The 20,313-nt window shown below is 35.2% G+C and overlaps 1 protein-coding gene across 3 annotated transcripts in view; it reads left to right on the top strand.

Moving 5' to 3' along the window:
• Window positions 1–20,313, top strand: part of KATNBL1 (katanin regulatory subunit B1 like 1) — a 64,589-nt gene that overhangs the window by 26,738 nt on the left and 17,538 nt on the right. For 2 of the 3 annotated variants that reach the window (XM_033109302.1, XM_033109303.1), the window contains exons 4-9: window positions 5–284; window positions 3,211–3,329; window positions 4,040–4,090; window positions 4,181–4,270; window positions 4,617–4,706; window positions 5,510–5,603. In XM_033109302.1, the coding sequence (XP_032965193.1) occupies window positions 5–284; window positions 3,211–3,329; window positions 4,040–4,090; window positions 4,181–4,270; window positions 4,617–4,706; window positions 5,510–5,603 (724 nt within the window). Of the gene's footprint in view, window positions 1–4; window positions 285–3,210; window positions 3,330–4,039; window positions 4,091–4,180; window positions 4,271–4,616; window positions 4,707–5,509; window positions 5,604–10,871; window positions 11,838–20,313 lie in introns of those variants that run through there. The other variant, XM_033109301.1, reaches the window with a different exon arrangement.

Below are 20,313 nucleotides of genomic sequence, written 5' to 3'. Positions count from 1 at the left end.
ACAGAACAGTTGGACAAGCTGTGAAAAGCCCAGATAAACTACGTAAGGTGATCTATCACAGAAAGAAAGTTCATTATCCTTTTCTAAATCCTTGTTACAAAAAAAAACAGTCCCCTAGAAGTGGGGGCTGTGACATGGCAAATAAAGAAAATGAACTGGCTTGTGCAGGCCACCTGCCTGAAAAATTACACCATGATGGTCGAACATATTTGCTTAACTCCAGTGATTCTGGTTCTTCACAGACAGAAAGCCCATCATCAAAATATAGTGGTTTTTTTTCTGAGGTAAGTAATTTTATTCATGCTATGATATTGGGTTTTTGTTTTGTTTATTTTTACTATTGGGTTTTTTTTCTTTGCCATATTCTGCTAGCAGAAAAATTTGCCACCCATTGAATTCAGACCTATTTGAATAATTTTAACCCCCTGAGACAGTTTTCCAGATTAACCAAATTTGAATCAGTAGTTTATTCCTTTTCTCTAAGTTAGTGATATCTGAGATGCGTTGACATGATTGACAAGCTGCTATAAATACCCAGAATGGCAGGTAGGCCAGTTGAGATTTACGGAAGGGAAAAGAAATCTTACCTAAAAAGGGGACCACCAAAGCCAGTTATCCAGGCACATTTTGCTCAGCTCTCGTAATTGCTTAGTAGAAGCTTTGTTTTGCAAGTCTGCTAAGATGTGCTGCTCTTCTGGTTCAGACAAAATTAGTTGTTTGAATAGGGTCAAGGGAATATTTAGCGGGGGTGATGAAAACATTCTAAAACTGGATTGTTGTGATGGTTGCACAACTCTATAAACTGATTTAAAATAATTGAATTACATACTTTTAATGGGTTTTATGGTATGTAAATTAAATTTCCAAAAAGTCATTTTTAATAAAAATGGTCATTGAAGGAATGGTTTGATAAAATTTGTAAACACACATGAGTTTGTAATAATCATTATTACATGTTTATTGTATATATTGTAGAAAATAAACCCAAAGGAAAAAAATTATCCATAATCTTGACGTTTAGAAATAACAGTATTAAATTTTTGATGTATCCTTTCTCTTCACACTGTACATATTGTTTGATAACTTGATGTTTAATAAATTTAGATATTTTTTCATATGATTAAGTAACGCTTCTACAATTTTTAAATAGATACATAACATTACATTGTTTGTATGCACCTTCATTCCTTTAAGTATGATCTGGTAAACTTCGTACCGTTTCTCTCTGGCCTGACAGCTTAGAAAGCATTTTCTGTGGCATACAACCCGGGAAAAAGTAAATTAAAATGGTCGTGCGTGTTGTAGGTGAATGACGATGAGCATCACATTTAGGATCATGATTACAAGCAAATAAGATGACAGAAAGGTAGAAAATAAAGTCATTAACTCAAAGCATAATGAAACGATGCAAAAAAACCCAGTCTTTTTGTTAGTGAAAATATTCTCGTAAAAATTTAGATCCTGGACTGATAGAAAGTTAGCAATGCTAGGAGGAGTGAAGGAAGTGTGTATAGTATCTGAGAAAAGAGGAAAGAAGGAAAATTTGACTTAATAGTGAATTATGGACCCTGGAGATTAGGATGGTAACTAAACCTTAGTGTTAAAGAGAATCACTGTCATACTAATTCATTCACAGATATTTGAGGCTTCCTACTGTGTAATGAATTCTAAAATCTCTGAGGAAATAGATTGGTGGGTAAAAAACAGATACTGCCCCTACTTTCATGTAGTTGTAGAAGTGGTGAGGCCAACACTAATCAGATAATCATAAAAGCTGCATGCCTTGAAGGAAAAGAACATATAACTATATAACCCAGAAATCTGTCCTGATTTCTGGAAAAATTAACCCAGGTGGTTCTTCAGTTGAACTGAGGGAATAAACATATTGAGTGCTAATGTATTTTTTTAAAAGTTTCAATTGTGTATTTGAATTAGTCATTTTTTCAAGGCCCTCTTTTTACTTTGCTCTCTGATTTTGACTATTATACTTTTCACAAACCTTTCTTAGCCTCACACTCAACTAATAGATTTATTGATTGCTCTTTTGTTGTTTTAGACCCCTTTTCTTGATGGACTAGTGCCTCCTCTAAAAACCTATATTTAAAAATGATGCCATATTATTTTGTCAAAGTTCAAATATATGTAATATTTGATCTAGCTGTTCCAGTTCTACAGTTAACCCTACAGAAGTATTTGTACAAGTGCACATATTTACATACACAAGATGTTCATTGCATAGTTTTAATAGGGAAAAAACAGAATCAATCTAAATAGATCATGGTACATAAAGACTGGATGGAGTATATGTAATTGTTTTTTAAAAATTATGTTGATCTATGTTTTGACATTGAAAAAAATCTTCATAATACTTATACGTAAGTGAAAAAGCAAGGTTTTCAAAAATATAGATATTACAGTGTTTTAGTTTTGCATGTAACTAATTTGTCCTTGTGTAGAAAGTGGTTTGGAAAGATACATACCAGTCTATTAATGGCAATTACTTCTGGGCGCTGATATTAGATGTTTTTGTGGGTAGGTAGAGAGTATTTACTTTTAATTTTATGCAGTTCTGCATTATTTAAACTTTTTACACCAGGAATATATTTATAATATAGAAAAAAATGAGTGAGTGAATGCATTTAAATACCATGTTTCCCTGAAAATAAGATCTAGCCGGACAATCAGCTCTAATGCGTCGTTTGGAGCAAAAATGAATATAAGACCCGGTCTTAGTTTACTATAATATAAGGCTGCATGTAATATAAGACCGGGTCTTATATTCATTTTTGCTCCAAACGACGCATTAGAGCTGATTGTAACAGTGTACTTGTCACAGAACCGAATTTTTGTTGTTCCCGTCTCATGCTATTCAGTAAGTAATGACTAGCCTATGTATTTACCTTTTATCTATATTATAAATTGAATCGTAGGTTTATAGGTGAGCTAAAAATAATTTATTTCATAAGTTACTGAGATTTAAAAGAAAAATGGTAGCAAATAAGAAAAAGTTTTGGTAAAAAATAAATAGGTCCTAAATTTATTCAGATCATTCACTTACTATGTTCAACAGCAATATTTTTTTGTATGGACTAGTAAAAAGTCACCTTTGTATAATTTTAAAATATGTCTATCAGAATAATTCAGTTGAAAAAATGGTTTTATACTATGTTTCAATGTGCCTTTTAAGAAATTAAGATTACTGCCTTTCAGGTTTCTCAGGACCATGAAACGATGGCACAAGTTTTGTTCAGCAGGAATTTGAGGTTGAATGTAGCTTTAACTTTCTGGAAAAAGAGAAGTATAACTGAACTTGTAGCTTATTTGGTGAGGTAAGTGTGACCTTTTATGCTTTTTGTTCAATAAAAGTAATTTTCAATGGGCCATCTAGAAATGCCTCCTCCTTTTTATGTTATTAGTGGCTAAAATTTTAAACTTCTTTGTTTAGCTTCAGTAGAGACAATTTGGTTTAAATTACATTCATTACTAGTCTAAGAGTAACCAAAATACAGAAAACCATCTGTTCTGTCAGACTGAACAAAGCTGTTACCTTCTCTAAGATTCTTATCTATAAAATGAAGCGATACCAATATGGGAAAACTAACCCTTTAAAAATCACCTTTGAGTGAAAATGTTAAATATTACCTTCCTCACTGTATTGAAGTCCCTTCTCAAATGTTACCTTAATGAAGCCTTCCTTGACACCTTATCTAAAAGTACATTTTTCTTCACTCCCTATATCTTTTTGTTTTATTTTTCTCATAGCACTTACCATCATCAACATGCTCTGTATATTTCACTTATTTATTTGTTTATTGTCTGTCTCTGCTTTCTCTCCCAGCCCTCAAAATACACTCACACACACATTAGAATGCAAGCCCTATCTCTGTTTACTTCTGCACCCCTAGCACCTGGCTCATCAGAGACACTTGGGATTATTTGTTGAATGAATGGGTTTCTCAAAAGCAGTGTGAAGGTCATCATATGAAAGTAAAGGAGCAAATCAGCTTTCTGAGCAGTGCTATTCTTTTTGTACCCACAGGATAGAAGACCTTGGAGTGGTGGTGGATTGCCTTCCTGTGCTCACCAATAGGTAAAAAGAATATTTTTCAGAAAATAAATAAGTTTACAGAAGGACAAATTATGGCCTGTTCGTATTTTTCATACCTTACTATTTCTTTAGTTTACAGGAAGAAAAACAGTACATCTCACTTGGCTGCTGTGTAGACTTGTTGCCGCTAGTAAAATCACTACTTAAAAGCAAGTTTGAAGAGTAAGTGGTAATCTGCATCTCAATTCATTTCTCTCTTCCAGCATCCTTCGTTTTGTGCCTTGTAAGTGCATAGTAGTAGACTGAGCTCCGTGAGACATACATGGTTTTTATTTTCAAGTTGCTTATAGCCCAATTAGGAAAAGAAGTGACTAGAGAACAATTACAAAAGCATCTATAAACAAGTTAACAAAAAATACAGTTTTGTGAAAGTAGTGAAATAAATATTTTAAAGAGGGAAAGTGTGTGTGTGTGTGTGTGTGTGTGTGTTGAGTAGGGGAGAATATCTTCTTTAGTAAAGGCTTCTTGGATGAAAACACTTGAATTTTGTAACAAAATGTCATTTCAGGTATATAATAGTTGGCTTAAACTGGCTTCAAGCAGTCATAAAAAGGTGGTGGTCAGAACTATCTTCCAAAACAGAAATTATAAATGATGGGTGAGTATACATTTAAAGATAACCTCATGCTACTAAAATTTTTTTCAGAAAAGCAGCTTGATTAAACTTGGTGATGTTTTTATTCCATGATCATCAGTATATAATCTCTTCATTTTCAGTGAAATATTAAATTAGGATACTGTCCATGTGAAAATTACACATGGAAGTTGAATTCCACAGACCAGTAACCCCCTGTATCTCTTTTAGGAGAGCCCTACTTTTCATTTTAGAAGGCCAAAGCACTGCAGTAGTTTAACCCTCGTGTCCATTATAATGAGTAAGGGAAAGAGAAGGAGATGATGATGGCCTTTAGTGGAGTAAGTAATGGGCACAGGAATGGAGGCATCCTGCAGGGTCCTGTGGCTACCTAGGCATTAACCTGAGAATCGACTGTGGATGATTACAATTCTAAAACCTATATTATAATCATTACAATTTGTGTATTGCCTCAATGTAAAAATGTGTGGGTATTCTACTAAATGAGCCAGATTATCATGAAGAAACAAAAACAACTCCCAACAATCTCCTTAAAGTTCATAGTTTTCTTTTTAGTCTCTCAAAATTTCACACTTCATATATAAGAACAGGTGTCCAAATGCTTCCAATGCCTCGTTTTCTTACTTGGGTTAACAACTATGTAACCTTTAATTTTCATGATTGGTATGTACTATTTTAAAGAGTTGCTTGATTTCAAATAGTATAATTTTCTCTGATAAATACTTGAAAATTTTTAAATTTAAAAATATTTACTACCAAAATCCATATCGTATATTTATATTCTAATTTTTCTTTTTTTCTCCTAGAAATATTCAGATTTTAAAAGAACAATTAAGTGGGTTGTGGGAGCAAGAAAACCATCTTACTTTGGTTCCAGGATATACTGGTAATATAGCTAAGGTAATCTATATTTAAGCTTTAAAATTTAAGGTTAAAATCAATATTTAAGCTTAATTAAAATATAGAAATAATATTATACATTAATATAATACAATAGTACTGTACATTTTTAAATGACTTCTTCCAAATCTTTAGGCAGAATAATTCAGTACTCATAAGGTCTAAAGTCAATTTCATATTTGCAAATGTCTTCTGGATACGAATGTGACTTTGGCAGGGAACACAAGAATTATTAGCCATTGAATGTGTTTCAGATACAGCCACAAAAATAACGTGCTAGAGGTTATTTAATGACCTCGTTCCAATTAAATAAAAATATTTGAAAAAAAGTTAAAAATCCAGGTAAGGAAGGCATCCAAAAGACCAGTGACACTCAGGAAAGAAAGCAAGAGGTGAGGAATACAATTAAATGAGTTGGGGGTATGATTTTTTTACTTGGCTTTTGCTAATACCATGCTCGTTGGGAAAGTAAACTGTTCAAATCACAGTATGATTTGACATTGGTATTTATTGATTTTCTTGCCTCTTGAAGGAAAAGGTACATTGCTAGCTTGGATATTAATATTAAAACTCCAGAAAACACTGGTATATAAAATACATGTAATTGCAGAAAAAAATATCATTAAGAAATATTTCCATCCTTTTACTGAGCAAGCTGCTATCATCAGTGTACTTTAGCCAGAAATATAAAACCATTCTTCGGTTTAAAAAAATACAATATTCTAAGAAAGAGGATTTATGTTATGGACTAACGTGTAAAAATTTTCTGGGATACTTTCAAGAAAAGAAGCAAAATGGTATATCAACGAAGTGTGTTACCACTGTTTATAATTTTAGAATTAGAATTGTAGAATTGTAGAAAAAGAATTGTAGAATTCTTTTTGTTTTTAATTAAATTTATTGGCATGACAATGGTTAGTAAAATTATATAGGTTTCAAGTGTACAATTCTGTAATACATCATCTGTATATCACATTGTGTGTTTGCCACCCACAGTCAGTTCTCCTTCCATCACCATATATTTGACCCCCTTTACCCTCTTTTACCATTGTCCCACCCTTACCCTCTGGTAACTACTAAACTGTTGTGTATGTCTATCAGTTTTTCTTTCTTTCTTTATCTTATTCCTTTGTTGCATTCAGTTTTATATCCTTCATATCAGTGAAGTCATATGATTCTTGACTTTTTCTATCTGATTTACTTCGCTTAGCATAATAATCTCAAGATCCATCCATGTTCTCACAAATGACCGTATTTCATCTTTTCTTATGGCAGAGTAGTATTCCATTGTGTATATATACCACAGTCTTCTTTATCCAATCATCTATCGAAGAACGCTGGTTGTTTCCATGTCTTGGCCACTGTAAATAAAGCTGCAGTGAACATTGGAGTACATATGTATACCTTTATAATAAATATTTTCAGATTTCTTGGGCATATACCCAGGAGAAGGATTGCTGGGTAATTCTATTCTTAATTTTTTGAAGAACTTCCATACAGTTTTCCATAGTGGCTGCATCAATCTACATTGCTACCGACAGTGTATGAGGGTCCCTTTTTCTCCACAGCCTCTCCAACACTTATTATTTGTCTAGTCATTATAATAGGTGTGAGGTGATATCTCATTGTGGTTTTGATTTTCATTTTCCTAATAGCTAGTGAAGTTGAGCAGTTTTACATGTATCTGTTAGCCGTCTGTATGTCTTGGGAGAAGTTTCTGTTCATGTCCTTTGCCCATTTTTTAATTGGATTGTTTGTCTTTTTGTTGTTGAGTTGTATGAGCTCCTTATATATTTTGGATATTAGCCCCTTATCGGAGGCGTTGTTTGCAGATATCTTCTCCCATTTGGTTGGTTGCCTCTTTGTTTTGTTGATGGTTTCTTTTTCTGTGCAGACGCTTTTTAGTTTGATATAGTCCCTTTCATTTATTTTAGCTTTTATTTCCCTTGCCTTTGAGGTCAAATTCATAAAATCCTCTTTGAACCCAAGGTCCGTAAGTTTAGTACCTATGCTTTCTTCTGTGCAGTTTATTGTTTCAGGTCTTATGATTTGGTCTCTGATCCATTTTGAATTAATTTTGGTACATAGTGACAGATAGCGGTCTAGATTCATTCTTTTGCACATGGCTTTCAAATTTTCCCAGCACCATTTATTTAAGAGGGTTTCTTTTCTCCATTGTATGTTTTTGTCTCCTTTGTCAAAAATTATCTGTCTGTATTTATGTGGGTTTATTTCTAGATTTTCAATTCTGTTCCATTGGTCTGTGTGTCTGTTTTTCTGCCAATACCATACTGTTTTGATTATTGTTGCCCTGTAGTACAAGCTGAAGTCAGGGAGTGTGATACTTCCAGCATTGTTCTTTTTTCTTCGGATTGCTTTGGCTTTTCGGGGTCTTTTGTAATTCTGTACAAATCTGATGATTTTTTTGTTCTATTTCTTTAAAAAATGCCATTGGGCTTTTGATGGGGATTGCATTAAATGTGTATATTGCTTTGAGTAATATGGCCATTTTAGCTATGTTGATTCTTCTAGTCCATGAACCTGGAAAGCTTTTCCATTTCTTTGTGTCTTTGATTTCTTTTAAAAATGTCTTATAGTTTTCAGTGTACAGGTCCTTCACATCGTTGGTTAAGTTTATTCCTAGGTATTTTATTCTTTTTGTTGCAAATTGTAAAAGGAATTTTTTTTTTTATTTCTTTTTCTGAAATTTCATTGTTAGTATATAGAAATGCAGCGGAGTTTTGTACACTGATTTGTAGCCGGCAACTTCACTGTACCCATTTATTGTTTCTGATAACTTTTTGGTGGAGTCTTCAAGGTTTTCTAAATAAAGAGTACTTTGTAGAATTCTTAACGATGAAGAAAATCTTGTAAACAGAAATCAGTTCCTCAGAAGTGTTTTTCTGTTGTTGTATTTTTGATAATTGGGGTGGGGAAATAAAGTAAAAGCTGATAGAAAATGGAACTTTTATTTATTTTCTTAATTAAATTATTTTTTTATTAGTTTCAGGTACACAAAACAATGTAATAGTTAGACATTTATCATTTATATCCCTCACACTGTGTCAACCCCCCTCCCGCCATCCACTACCCCTCTGACATTGCATACAACCATTATATTTTCACTGTCTCTGGTCCTAATGCTGTACTCCGCTTCTTGTAACTCTCTCTTTCTATATATATACATATATAAAATTATAGTTGACATTCATTATTGTTCAACTTCAGCTTCAGGTGTACAGTACAGTGATCAGGCATCTCTATCATCCCTGAGGTGGTCTCTCTAATGAGTCAACTGTCCATCGAATTCCCTACAAAATCTTTACAACATTATTCATTGCATTCCCCAAATTGACTTTGTTTCCCTGTGGCAATCTTGTGGTTACCAACTGTGCTTTCTAATCCCTCACCTTCCCCCTTTTCCCCACCACCCCCCTCCCATCTAGCAACCCTCAGTTTTTTCCTCTATGTCTCTGAGACTTTTTTTTTTTTTAATTCTTCCGTTTTATTTCAGTTTTGTTTTTAAAGATTGGTTGACTATTTTTTCACTTTAAAGGTGATACACGATTATTTATTATTTTTTTAAATTAAAGTTTACTGGGGTGACAATTGTTAGTAAAGTTACATAGATTTCAGGTGTACAATTCTGTATTACATCATCTATAAATCACATTGTGCATTCACCACCCAGAGTCAGTTCTCCTTCCATAACCATGTATTTGATCCACTTTATCCTTATCTACCACCCTCCTTCCCCCTTACCCTCTGGTAACCACTAAACTATTGTCTGTGTCTATGAGTTTTTGTTTTTCATTTGTTTGTCTTGTTCTTTTGTTGTTTTTGGGTCATATGCCACGTATCAGTGAAATCATATGGTTCTCTGCTTTTTCTGTCTTATTTCGCTTAGCATTATAATCTCAAGATCCATCCATGTTGTCACAAATGGTCCTATTTCATCTTTTCTTACCGCAGAATAGTATTCCATTGTGTATATATACCACAACTTCTTTATCCATTCATCTGTCGAAGGACATTTTGGTTGTTTCCATGTCTTGGCCACAGTAAATAAAGCTGCAGTGAACATTGGAGCACACTTGTCTTTATGTATAAATGTTTTTAGATTTTTTGGGTAGATACCCAGGAGAGGGATTGCTGGGTCATACGGTAATTCTATTCGTAATTTTTGAGGAACCTCCACACTGCCTTCCATAGCAGCTGCACCAGTCTGCATTCCCACCAACAGTGTATGAGGGTTCGTTTTGCTCCACAGCCTCTCCAACACTTGTTACTAATTGTCTGAGACTGTTTCTGATTAGTTCATTCATTTATTCTTTTCTTTAGATTCCTCATATAAGTGAGATCATATGGTCTTTGTCTTTTTCTGTCTGACTTATTTCACTTAACATAATGTTCTCTAGGTCCATCCATATTGTTGCAAACGGTAATGTTTCCTTCTTTATGGCTGTATAATGATCCATTGTTTAAATGTACCACAGTTTCTTAATCCAGTCATCTACCGATGGGCATTTCGGTTGTTTCTATGTCTTGGCTATTGTGTATAGTGCTGTAATAAACAGGGGTGCATAAATTTTTTTGAATTAGAGTTTTGGATTTCTTCAGATAGATACCTAGGAGTAGAATTGCTGGGTCATAACTTTTAGAACATACATGATATATCACATTGTTCTGGAGTGGTCTTACATTCTTGGTAATAGAATTGAAAAATTACTGTTTCCTTGAAAATTTGTTTTCGATTTTAATTTTTTATAAAGAGAAACTTTATAAACATGAAGCTGAGAACATGAGATTAAGATAAAGACAATATTGAGTGATTAAAAGTTCTACAAAGTTCCTTCAGCTATGATTAAACCTCTTTTACAATATTAAATCCTCAGTTGTAATTTTCTTGAGGGTAGGAATCAGAAAGAGAGGCTGTCATCAAACTGGCTTAGAGTTTATATAGTACTGAAGGAATTGCTGTGAACGATTTAGTGATCTTGGCCTAACTATAAAAGCAGAGTTGCTTGATCATAGGAACCAAACCATTTACTCAGCACTTAGCAAACATTTATTGAGGACGTGCTCTGTGCCAGGCCTTGTGCTAAACAAATGCAGATTAAAAAGTTGAGTAAGACACATCTTTTACCCTCAAAAAGATTTAAAGGGAAACTAAGGTAAATCAAGTGACAAAAAGGGAGAAGAAAGTGGGTTGTGTATATGTGTATTTACTGTACTAGCTAATAAAATGTTTTTGTTTTATTCTCTAAGGATGTAGATGCTTATTTATTACAGTTGCATTGAGAGACTTCATCTAGTAAAGAGCATTTGATTATTCAAAACATCCCTGGATTATATGATTTCCAAAATGTCTCATCAGAGAACTGTGAACTATGGAAGAAATCAAAACCTTTTTTTTTTTTTTTTTAAACCACATAATGAAACCACTAATGAAACCCTAACAATCTACTTCACATTGAAGTGGAAAAATACCGAAAGGAGCAGCTTCAACTTCAATGAGGTGAAAGTGCACTATGAAGATTGTTCACCTTTGCTGCGTTTGGGATTTATATGGTATTTGGTGACATTGTTTAAGAACTACTGGATCTTAATGCAATCCTGCATAAGAATATACTTTATACTATGTGAAAAACATAAGACAACTTATTACTAGGAACCACAAAGACCAATCATCATTACTTTTTTTAAGATTGTGTTTTATAAAAAACACTCAAATGTGTGCAGCTATTTTCTTATGTTATAAAGACTTGGAAAGTTTAAAACATCATAACAAATAATCAATACTAAAAGTTTTTTGTCCATCCTGAGATACTGTGTATACAAAATGCCTTAATTAATAAGCCAATGTGTATGATACCAATGTCTGTTTTAAAAAAATTAAAACCAACCATGCTTCTGGCATGATAAAATCATGGACTCAAATCAGGGGTTTCCATTCATATAGAATGTTGTTAAAACTTACTCCAAACCATCTTTAAAACTTGAGGATATTTTTAATATCTCTGATTTTTTTTGCCAGAATCATCATGTCGTGTATGTATGTGTTATTCCTATGTAAAAGAAAAGGTGAATATGTATTTGTATGAATGCTTTGCTGGAAATGTTCATAGAGTTGGCTAATTTATATTCACTTTCTATTGTATATAGATTTCTAATATTTTCAGTTCTGTATCATTTAAGCTTCCTTCATTTGAGTAAATTCACTAAATATTTCTATTTTTTGCTTTTTAAATTCTCATTTTATATGAATTCTAATTCTTTTTGACTACATATGTTTTAAAGAATTGCATACAATGATTTAGAAATGTTTACAGTTAGTGCTGACTTGTATTTTAAATTCCAATACTTTATATTACTACCTCCTCCAATGGTTGGTATGAAATGCCAGCAGACTATATGAGGTCTTTTTTTGTTTTAAATACCATTTTTAGTGTCAATGAACCCACTTCTGGAATGTCTTCACAGCTGTATATCTTAGCCTATCTTGAAAATGATTGAGATTTAAATACCACTGTTGGTTGGTACATCATCTCGTCTTTAATGAGCCCAAAAGGCATCTGAGCAAAGAAATTGTTAGTAATCAAATTTCTATGCAGTAATCCTTCAAGCACTTGAATGTCTTTAGTATTTACCCAATTAGCAACTACTGATGTGAGTCCTCAACAAGCATCTTTCTTGCTTTAAAAATATTAAAAATGTTACCTTTCACTGAGTTCTTCTTCTGTGTAGCTACAGTTCATATAGCTATGTGTTATTCCTCACAGGGAACATCATTTGTAGTAATTGGCTATTTTCTTAACTCTTTAGAATAATTTCACATTACTGCACTTCTCTGATTTGAGAGTTGAGTTATTTAAGAAGTTGATTTTCAGGAGGTGGGAATTTGAATCGGAAACCTGCGTCATCCCTGTGAAACCTTAAGATGATGAACTATAACCCTTTTTTGTTCCTGTTCCTTTAGTTATCACTGTTTTATCTAACAGTTTGAACCAGTTAACTCAGAGCATGGTGCTAGTGAGGCTGTGGACAGAAGCTGGAGCCTTTTATAGGTTCATTAACTTTACACTCATACAGAACTTACTCATGGCTACAGATTGCACCTTCTCTTAGGCATCCATCTCACAAATTCAGCTCTTGGTCACAAGGAAGATGGTGTGTATAGCTTAGCATAAACCCTTCACCTCAAATAGATAACTCAAATAATTGGTATATGTGATACTGTAGACTTTAGACTTTTAATCTAATATTTAAAATAATATTAAAAATAATATATCTAAAATACTGTGTCACTATAATTTTCTGAGTAAGATCATTGACTAAACAGTATCTTCTAAAAATCTAACTTTATAAATCAAACTTCAGTAAAAATTAAGTACAAATACAAGTAGAACAGTAAGAAAAGGTGCTATCCTGTTAACACTCAGTTCTTGTGCCTAACTTCGAGTTTGTTGAAGGCGAGTAGATAACACTATTTTATATACTCGGAGCATATAAGACGGCAGAGTCTTTAGCTCACAAAGATTGTTCAGTAGCACACACTCCTAATTTCTGTCCTTGGCCTTTGCAGTTTGCCTTAGTACCTACCTCTTTCAGTTACTGAGTTATGACTAGTGTTAGGTGATTTTTAAGATTCTTGGATAAAGGATGTTAGATAAGTAAGTATTGTTGAACACTTCTGTTGCTATGAGGCTCTTCTCATACTATTTAATCAGAACAGTGTTGATCTCCAGAAAGAGCCAAAGAAAGTGTTTACAAAGTATTTTGGCTGTTGTATTGACCTAGATTAGAACAATTGCTGTCTGTCATTGCCCATTTGTTGCTGTACTGCCAAGCAGTATACAGAACGGAGGGACTACCCGGGACCTCTATGTCTTACTACCTCTTCTGCCTTCTTACGTTTTCTGTCCTGGACTTTCCTGGCTTCGCAAGTCTAAGGCCAGGCAGTTTATTAAGGTGATAGAGGGTTATAACCAAGTAATTTGTTCTACTAGGAGTGAAGTGAATGGATTTTGTAATGTGTGATCATGATCAGAATAAGGGTTAAAAGTTAGGAAGCAGGCAGTATCATATGGTTTTCAAAATGAATCTTTTGGTATTAAGTTCGAAGATAATTGACATGGATTATTTACATGAATCCTGAGATTCGAGAACTTGGACATAAATATCTACATCCACTTTGGTTAATCATTAATATCAGCACTGAAGTCTAAGGGATACCTAGGAATTAAATCCTAATCCCCCTAAATTTACTTGGTACATGTCATGTCCTAATCTTAAAAATCGTTGTGTGGGTTCAAGGCTATATTTCTGGCCTTTGGAATAGTGATTTCCTCAAACTTAGAACATTTCTGCAAATTATTGATATAATTAACATTAATGGATAACTAATTTGAGTAATGATCAGCTATTAAATATACTGATAATAGAAATCATTTAAATATTTAGTTAAATTAGTCAAGGAGTCTGAAAGGCAAAATATAGTTCTTTTGTTAGTTATTCTCAGTTATCTTTCTTCCTATTTAAGAACAAGATGGTAATGTCAGTTGCCTTTGTTGAAAGAAAAAAAATAGAATCACAAGCAGCTGACTCAACTGCAGTGATCCATTTGGATGCACTACTTCTTATCTTTCAATACAGATTTTTATTGTCCGGATTTCTTCAGATGGAAATAGTATTGTTGGACATTTGTAGGTAGGTATTTACTCCTATGTTACTCTTTTTTCCTAAATTTCCAATTCTTCTAGCCGTGAAAATTGTCATAAAACTTTGTGACACACTATTTCCTCTCCTTTTTTATTCTGTAACAGGAATATAGAATAAAAAGTTCCTCCCTAAACACTGTATGCTTCTAATTTGTAATATAGATTGATTGATTCAATAACAGCACCAAGTAGAGCAATAAAATACTGCATATCATATACCCAGTATACTGAGTATATTTTACAGTGCTGTACTTAAAATATTTCAAATATTGTAGTCATTATAATTTTCCCTGGGTCAGATTATTGACTTAACAGTATGCTAAAATCAAATCAGTAAAAATTAAGTATAAAACAGTGCAGTTGACATCCCCCGTCCCAGTCAAAAATCTGCATATAACTTGACTCTCCCAAAGCTTAACTCTAATAGCTAGTGTTTCCAGGTGGGAATTCCTGCCCGTTCTCAGGAATTTTTTTCGCTTTCCCGTTACCGAATCCCAAGAAAAGTTGGTCGGGAAATCGGGAAAATTGGCTCCTTGAACCCAGTAATACCCACAATGGGAAATAAACATACTACTCACAATGTATCTCGTAAGCATTTTCCCTATTTATCGCTAGGGTTTCCAGGCGGGAATCCTTGCCCGTTCTCTGGAAATTTTTTCGCTGTTCCATTCATGAATACTGAGAAAAGTTGGTCAGGAAATCGGGAAAATCGGCTCCTTGAACCCAGGTGGTTGGTAGTATTGGCCGTCACTTTGTGGAAATAATTCATCGTGGAGAACAGAAAACAGTTTATATCTCGGGATTTGGGAACAGGAAAGCGAAAAAGAATTCCTGAGAATGGGTGGGAGTTCCCGCCTGGAAACCCTAACAGCCTACTGTTGACCAGAAGCCTTACCAATACTTTAAATTAAATATGTCTAGAATTGACCTAATTCTCCACCTCCACTCCCCTCCACCAACTCTACCAGCCCTCCTCCCCCACCACACCTATACAGGTACAAAAAGTCTGTTCTTGGTGGATCCTGGGTTTCCATTCTCATTGAATAGCCCTAATACCAGCAATTATCAAGCCACAGACCTGTAAATCATCTTTGAATCATCTCCAAATCACAAATCCTGTTGGTACACCCCACACCCCTATTTCATCTTTCTACGTCTCTTCACCTCTCCTGCTATTATCTTAGTCTACATTATTCCAGCAGCCTCCTGACTCGGGCATTGGCCCTACATCCCTACAACCTACTCTCCATGCATGCTGCCCTAGAATAGTCTGTAAAAGCCCAAATCTTACCATGTCACTCCTTAAGGACTCTTAGGAGAGTCTGAACAGTGCGATTTACAATCCCTCAACACCTCCTTCCCTTCCAATGTTCCAGCTGGAATGAACTTGTTTCAGTTTCCAGAAAACATTACACTTTCTCTCCAAATGCTTCATTTGCCTGAACACTCTTCTCTCCTACGTTCAGTTACCACTTTCTTAGCCTCAGGTCTCAGCTTAAACACTACTTCTGGGAAGCCTTCTCTGACAGCTGTTAGAAGTCTCTGCCCTAACTGTTGTCTCAACCTTGTTCTCTTAACACTACTTATTAGTGTTTTGTAATTGTTATTATCTATCTTCCCAGCTAGACTGACAGTTTCATGAGACCAGAGACTATGTGCTCTTATGACACATCCCGTCCTTAGCACAGAACCTGCCAAGTAGTAGGCATTTAATTCTTATGAATAAATGCAAGGGTGTGACATCTTTGTGCATACATTGTATGAGGAAGTAATTTAGTAATCTGAAGCTACTTGTGATAGTGTAACAGCTAAAAATGAGTAATTCTAGAATAAAAATACCCAGTTTTCTTCTCTCACTTTTTTGTTTTAGGAAATTGATAAATGTTCATGCTACAACAAAATAAAACCTTAGCTAAAATGTGTTTGATTCTTAGAGGTTGTTACATTTGTTTTTCTATGGTTTGATTTCTACTTTCCACACAAGATCCGTGAAAGTGAGGACTATACTAAATTACTAAAGTAGTTCATATTTACTTATGAAAGTAGAATAATAAACAGAAAATGAAATACCCATAATCTCATCCACCTAGAGAAACAATTGTGTTTATCCTTCTATATTTTCTTTTGTGTGTATGCATTTTTTAATACAAATGGATTTGTACATGCTGATACGGGTATATTGTTTCCTGTTTTCCATACACTATAAAAGTTTGAAGGTAACAGAAAAAATTTTTTCCCTGTCAAACCTTCATATTCTGAGAAGTTACTGTTAATTTTCTTTGGAGATATTGGAAGAGGCCGAAAAATATTTATGAATTACTTTTGAAGCATCCTTAGTATAGGATTCTGTTTTCTTTCACCATTGCTAATCATTACTTTTTTTTTTTTAAATGTTAGGACGAAGTCTTACAAGGGGAAATATAATTTTTGTATTTTGAAAAGAAAAGTAGATTTGTTTAAATAATCCTAAGTATTTGGGAACAAAATTTCTATTTTTATACTGTGGTATATTTCCTCTAGCCATCAAACATAATTTTCTATATAAACAGTAGTTCAGTCCTTATGTATGAAACTGACATAATATTAAGCAATACATAAAAATTCAGTGAGTGTAGAACTAAGATTTGATTTTTAAGATTCAGCCCTATCCAAATAAATCAGTTTCTAATAACCTTATCACTCTTAAAACATTTTCTATGGAGGCTGTTTATTCAGGTGCATGTAACTGAATAAATTTCTCTTCTGCCTAAATAAGTGTTCTTTAGGTTCTATATGTATATTTTTAAATACATTATTTTAATTTATTTTCACTACCTAGAAAGACCTCTTTTTTTTAAAGATTTTTTTATTAAACTACAGCTAACATACAATATATTAGTTCAGATATACATCATAGTTACTCAGCAGTACCCACCTACCTCTATACAGTGTTGTTGCCACATTATTGATTTTATTTCCTACGCTACAGAAGTGATCACCATAAGTCCAGCAACCACCTGACACTGTACCATGCTATCTCAATATTATTGATCTTTTCCCCCCTTTTTAAAATTTTCAATTAGAGTTGACATTCAAGATTATTTTATATTAGTTTCAAGTGTACAGCATAGTGGTTAGACATTTATATAATTTAGGAGGTGATCCCCCTAACTAGTACTACCTGGCACTACATAGTTTTTACCATGTTATTGATTATATTCCCTATATTTTACATCCCCATGATTATTTTGTAACTACCAATTTGTATTTCTTAATACCTTCACCTTTCTCACCTTGCCATCAACCCCTTCCCCTCCATCATCCTGATAGATCTAATACCTATCTTGTGCCATATATAGTTATTACAGTATGATTGACTACAATCCTTATACTACACCCTACATCCCTATGACTACTGTGTAACAACCAATTTTTACTTCTTAATCCCTTTCCCTTTTCACCCATCCCTAACCCCCTCCCATCTTAAAGAAGTCCCTTAAAGACTCCTTGTAATACTGGTTTGGTGATGATGAACTCCTTTAGTTTTTTCTTGTCTGGGAAGCTCTTTATCTGTCCTTTAGTTCTAAAGGATAGCTTTGCTGGGTAGAGTAATCTTGGTTGTAGGTCCTTGCTTTTCATCACTCTGAATATTTCCTGCCAGTCTCTTCTGGCCTGCAAAGGGTCTGAAATCAGCTGCCAGTCCTGTGGGGGCTCCCTTGTAGGTAACTAACTGCTTTTCTCTTGCTGCTTTTAAGAGTCTCTCTTTGTCTTTAACCTTTGCCATTTTAGTTATGATGTGTCTTGGTATTGGCCTCTTTGGGTTCATTTTGTTTGGGACTCTGTGCTTCCTGGTCTTGTATATCTGTTTTCTTTGACAGGTTAGGGAAGTTTTTTGTCATTTCTTCAAATGGGTTTTCAGTTCCTTGCTCTCTCTCTTCTTCTGGTACCCCCATAATGTGAATGTTGGTACACATGACATTGTCTTAGAAGTCCCTTAAACTCTCCTCAATTTTTTGGATTCTTTTTGCTGTTCTGTTTGGGTTTTTTCTGCTACCTTATTTTCTACGTCACTGGTTCGATCCTCTGATTCATCTAATCTGTTGATTCCCTGTACTACATTCTTCATTTCCATTATTGTATTCTTTATTTCTTATTGGTTCTTCTTTGTTTCCTATCTCCATTTTTATGTTTCCTATCTCTTTGTTAAAATTCTTCCTGAGATCAGTGAGCATCCTTATAAGTAGTGTTTGGAATTCTGCGTCTGATAGATTGTTTATCTCTATTTTGTTTAGTTCTTTTTCTGGAGCTTTGTTGTATTCTTTTATTTGTGACATGTTTCTTTATCTTCCCATTTTGGCTGCCTCCCTGTGTTTGTTTCTATGTATTAGGTCAGGCTGCTATGTCTTCTGGTCTTAGTAGAGTGGCCTTATACAGTAGGTGTGCTTTGGGGCTCAGTGGCACAGTCTTTCTGGTCACCTGAGCCACATACTCCAGGTGTGTCCCTTCTGTGGGTTGTGTGTGCCTTTCTCTTGTAGTTGAGCTTTGGTAGATAATTGGGAGGGACTAACCCTTGGGCTCACTGGTTGTGAGGACTGGCCTTGACTACAGTGGAAGAGTTGTTGTGCAGGGGCTGACCCTACAGAACAGGATCTGCCTCTGTAGGACTTTGGTGCCTGCCCAATCTGGTCCTTGGGTGTGTCATACTTGGAGGTGGCTGGGTGATGCTACAGCAGTTTGAAGCTGGACACTGGGGGCACCAGCCTCAGGACCACCTTGGAGGGGATCTGCTGTAAGTCAAGTTCAGCCACAGCCTGTACCCCACCCGGGGCCACCTGGCAGGAGCCACAAAGAAATCTGGAGAAGGCTGCCACCTGTGGCCTTGCTTGGATGCACCTTGAGTGGCCAAGCCGCGAACCAAAGCCAACTACCACTAGTGCTGAGCTTAGGGCTGCTCAGCCAGAGGTACAGGACACATTAAAGCCAGATGCTGCTTGTCTGAGTTCAGTGAACCTTTGAGAGATCCTAGGAAAGTCTGCAGCTTGAGCTGAGGCAAGCGGTGTGTACAAAAAAAGCCACTGAAAGCAGCCTGGGTGTGCCCGAAATTTGGGCAGGGCAGGGTCTCGAATCGCTAAGGAGTGGTGAACGAGCAGCAGAGACTCAGATATGGCCACCTGTGTCTGCAAGCCAGAAAGGGGAAGGGCTCAACAAAGAAACAATGGCTTTTGCCAGCTCTTCCATCCAGGAGAAAGATGCCTCTCCAGCCCCCATCCCAAGCCGGACAACTCAATTCCCCACCATTTGTCCCTGCTGCCTTTCCAGCTGCTGCCCCAGTGCTAGAGCTCAGAGTGAGTGACTCCATTGGTGGGTAAGTCTGCCAGTCCCTTTAAGAGGAGTGCCTGGGAGTGCAGTCGCACTCAGTCTCACTTAGTCAAAAACTCCACTGGTTTTCACAACCAGAAATTGTGGGGACTTCTCTCCCTGGCACTGGAATCTTGGGCTGGGTTGGGGCTGGGACGTCTTGCTCCTTTGTGGGGTTCAGGGGACCTCCACAGCCAAAATATCCCTCCCAATTTGTAATGGTCACATGCAAGTTGGGACCAACCTATTCTGCATCTCTGCCTCTCCTACCTGTCTCAAGGTTGCTTCTTCTGCATGTCTTTATTTGTAGAGCTTTGGTTCAGCAAAATTTTAGGTGATTCTTGATGATGGTTGTTTTGTAATTTCGTTGTGATTTTGATGTGGGGTAAGCACGGCATTTCCCTACTGCACCATCTTGGTATTCACCTCTATATTCTTAATTAAAAAGTAATCTGCATGCTGTTCTGGAGGCAATTTAATGCTAAAAATGGAGCAAATATTAATTAATGCTGAATAATAGCAACAGAAGTAGGTAAAGCTAATAATATGTATATATGTGTGTACACACACACGCACACACACACATACACATATAGTGAATATTATCCTATGGGTAGGCTCAACCTACTATCCTAAGCTATAGTCAACCATAA

This window comes from Rhinolophus ferrumequinum, chromosome 6, assembly GCF_004115265.2.
Source record: "Rhinolophus ferrumequinum isolate MPI-CBG mRhiFer1 chromosome 6, mRhiFer1_v1.p, whole genome shotgun sequence".
In the NCBI taxonomy this organism is placed as follows: Eukaryota; Metazoa; Chordata; class Mammalia; order Chiroptera; family Rhinolophidae; genus Rhinolophus; species Rhinolophus ferrumequinum.
This window is presented reverse-complemented; position numbering and strand designations above follow the sequence as displayed.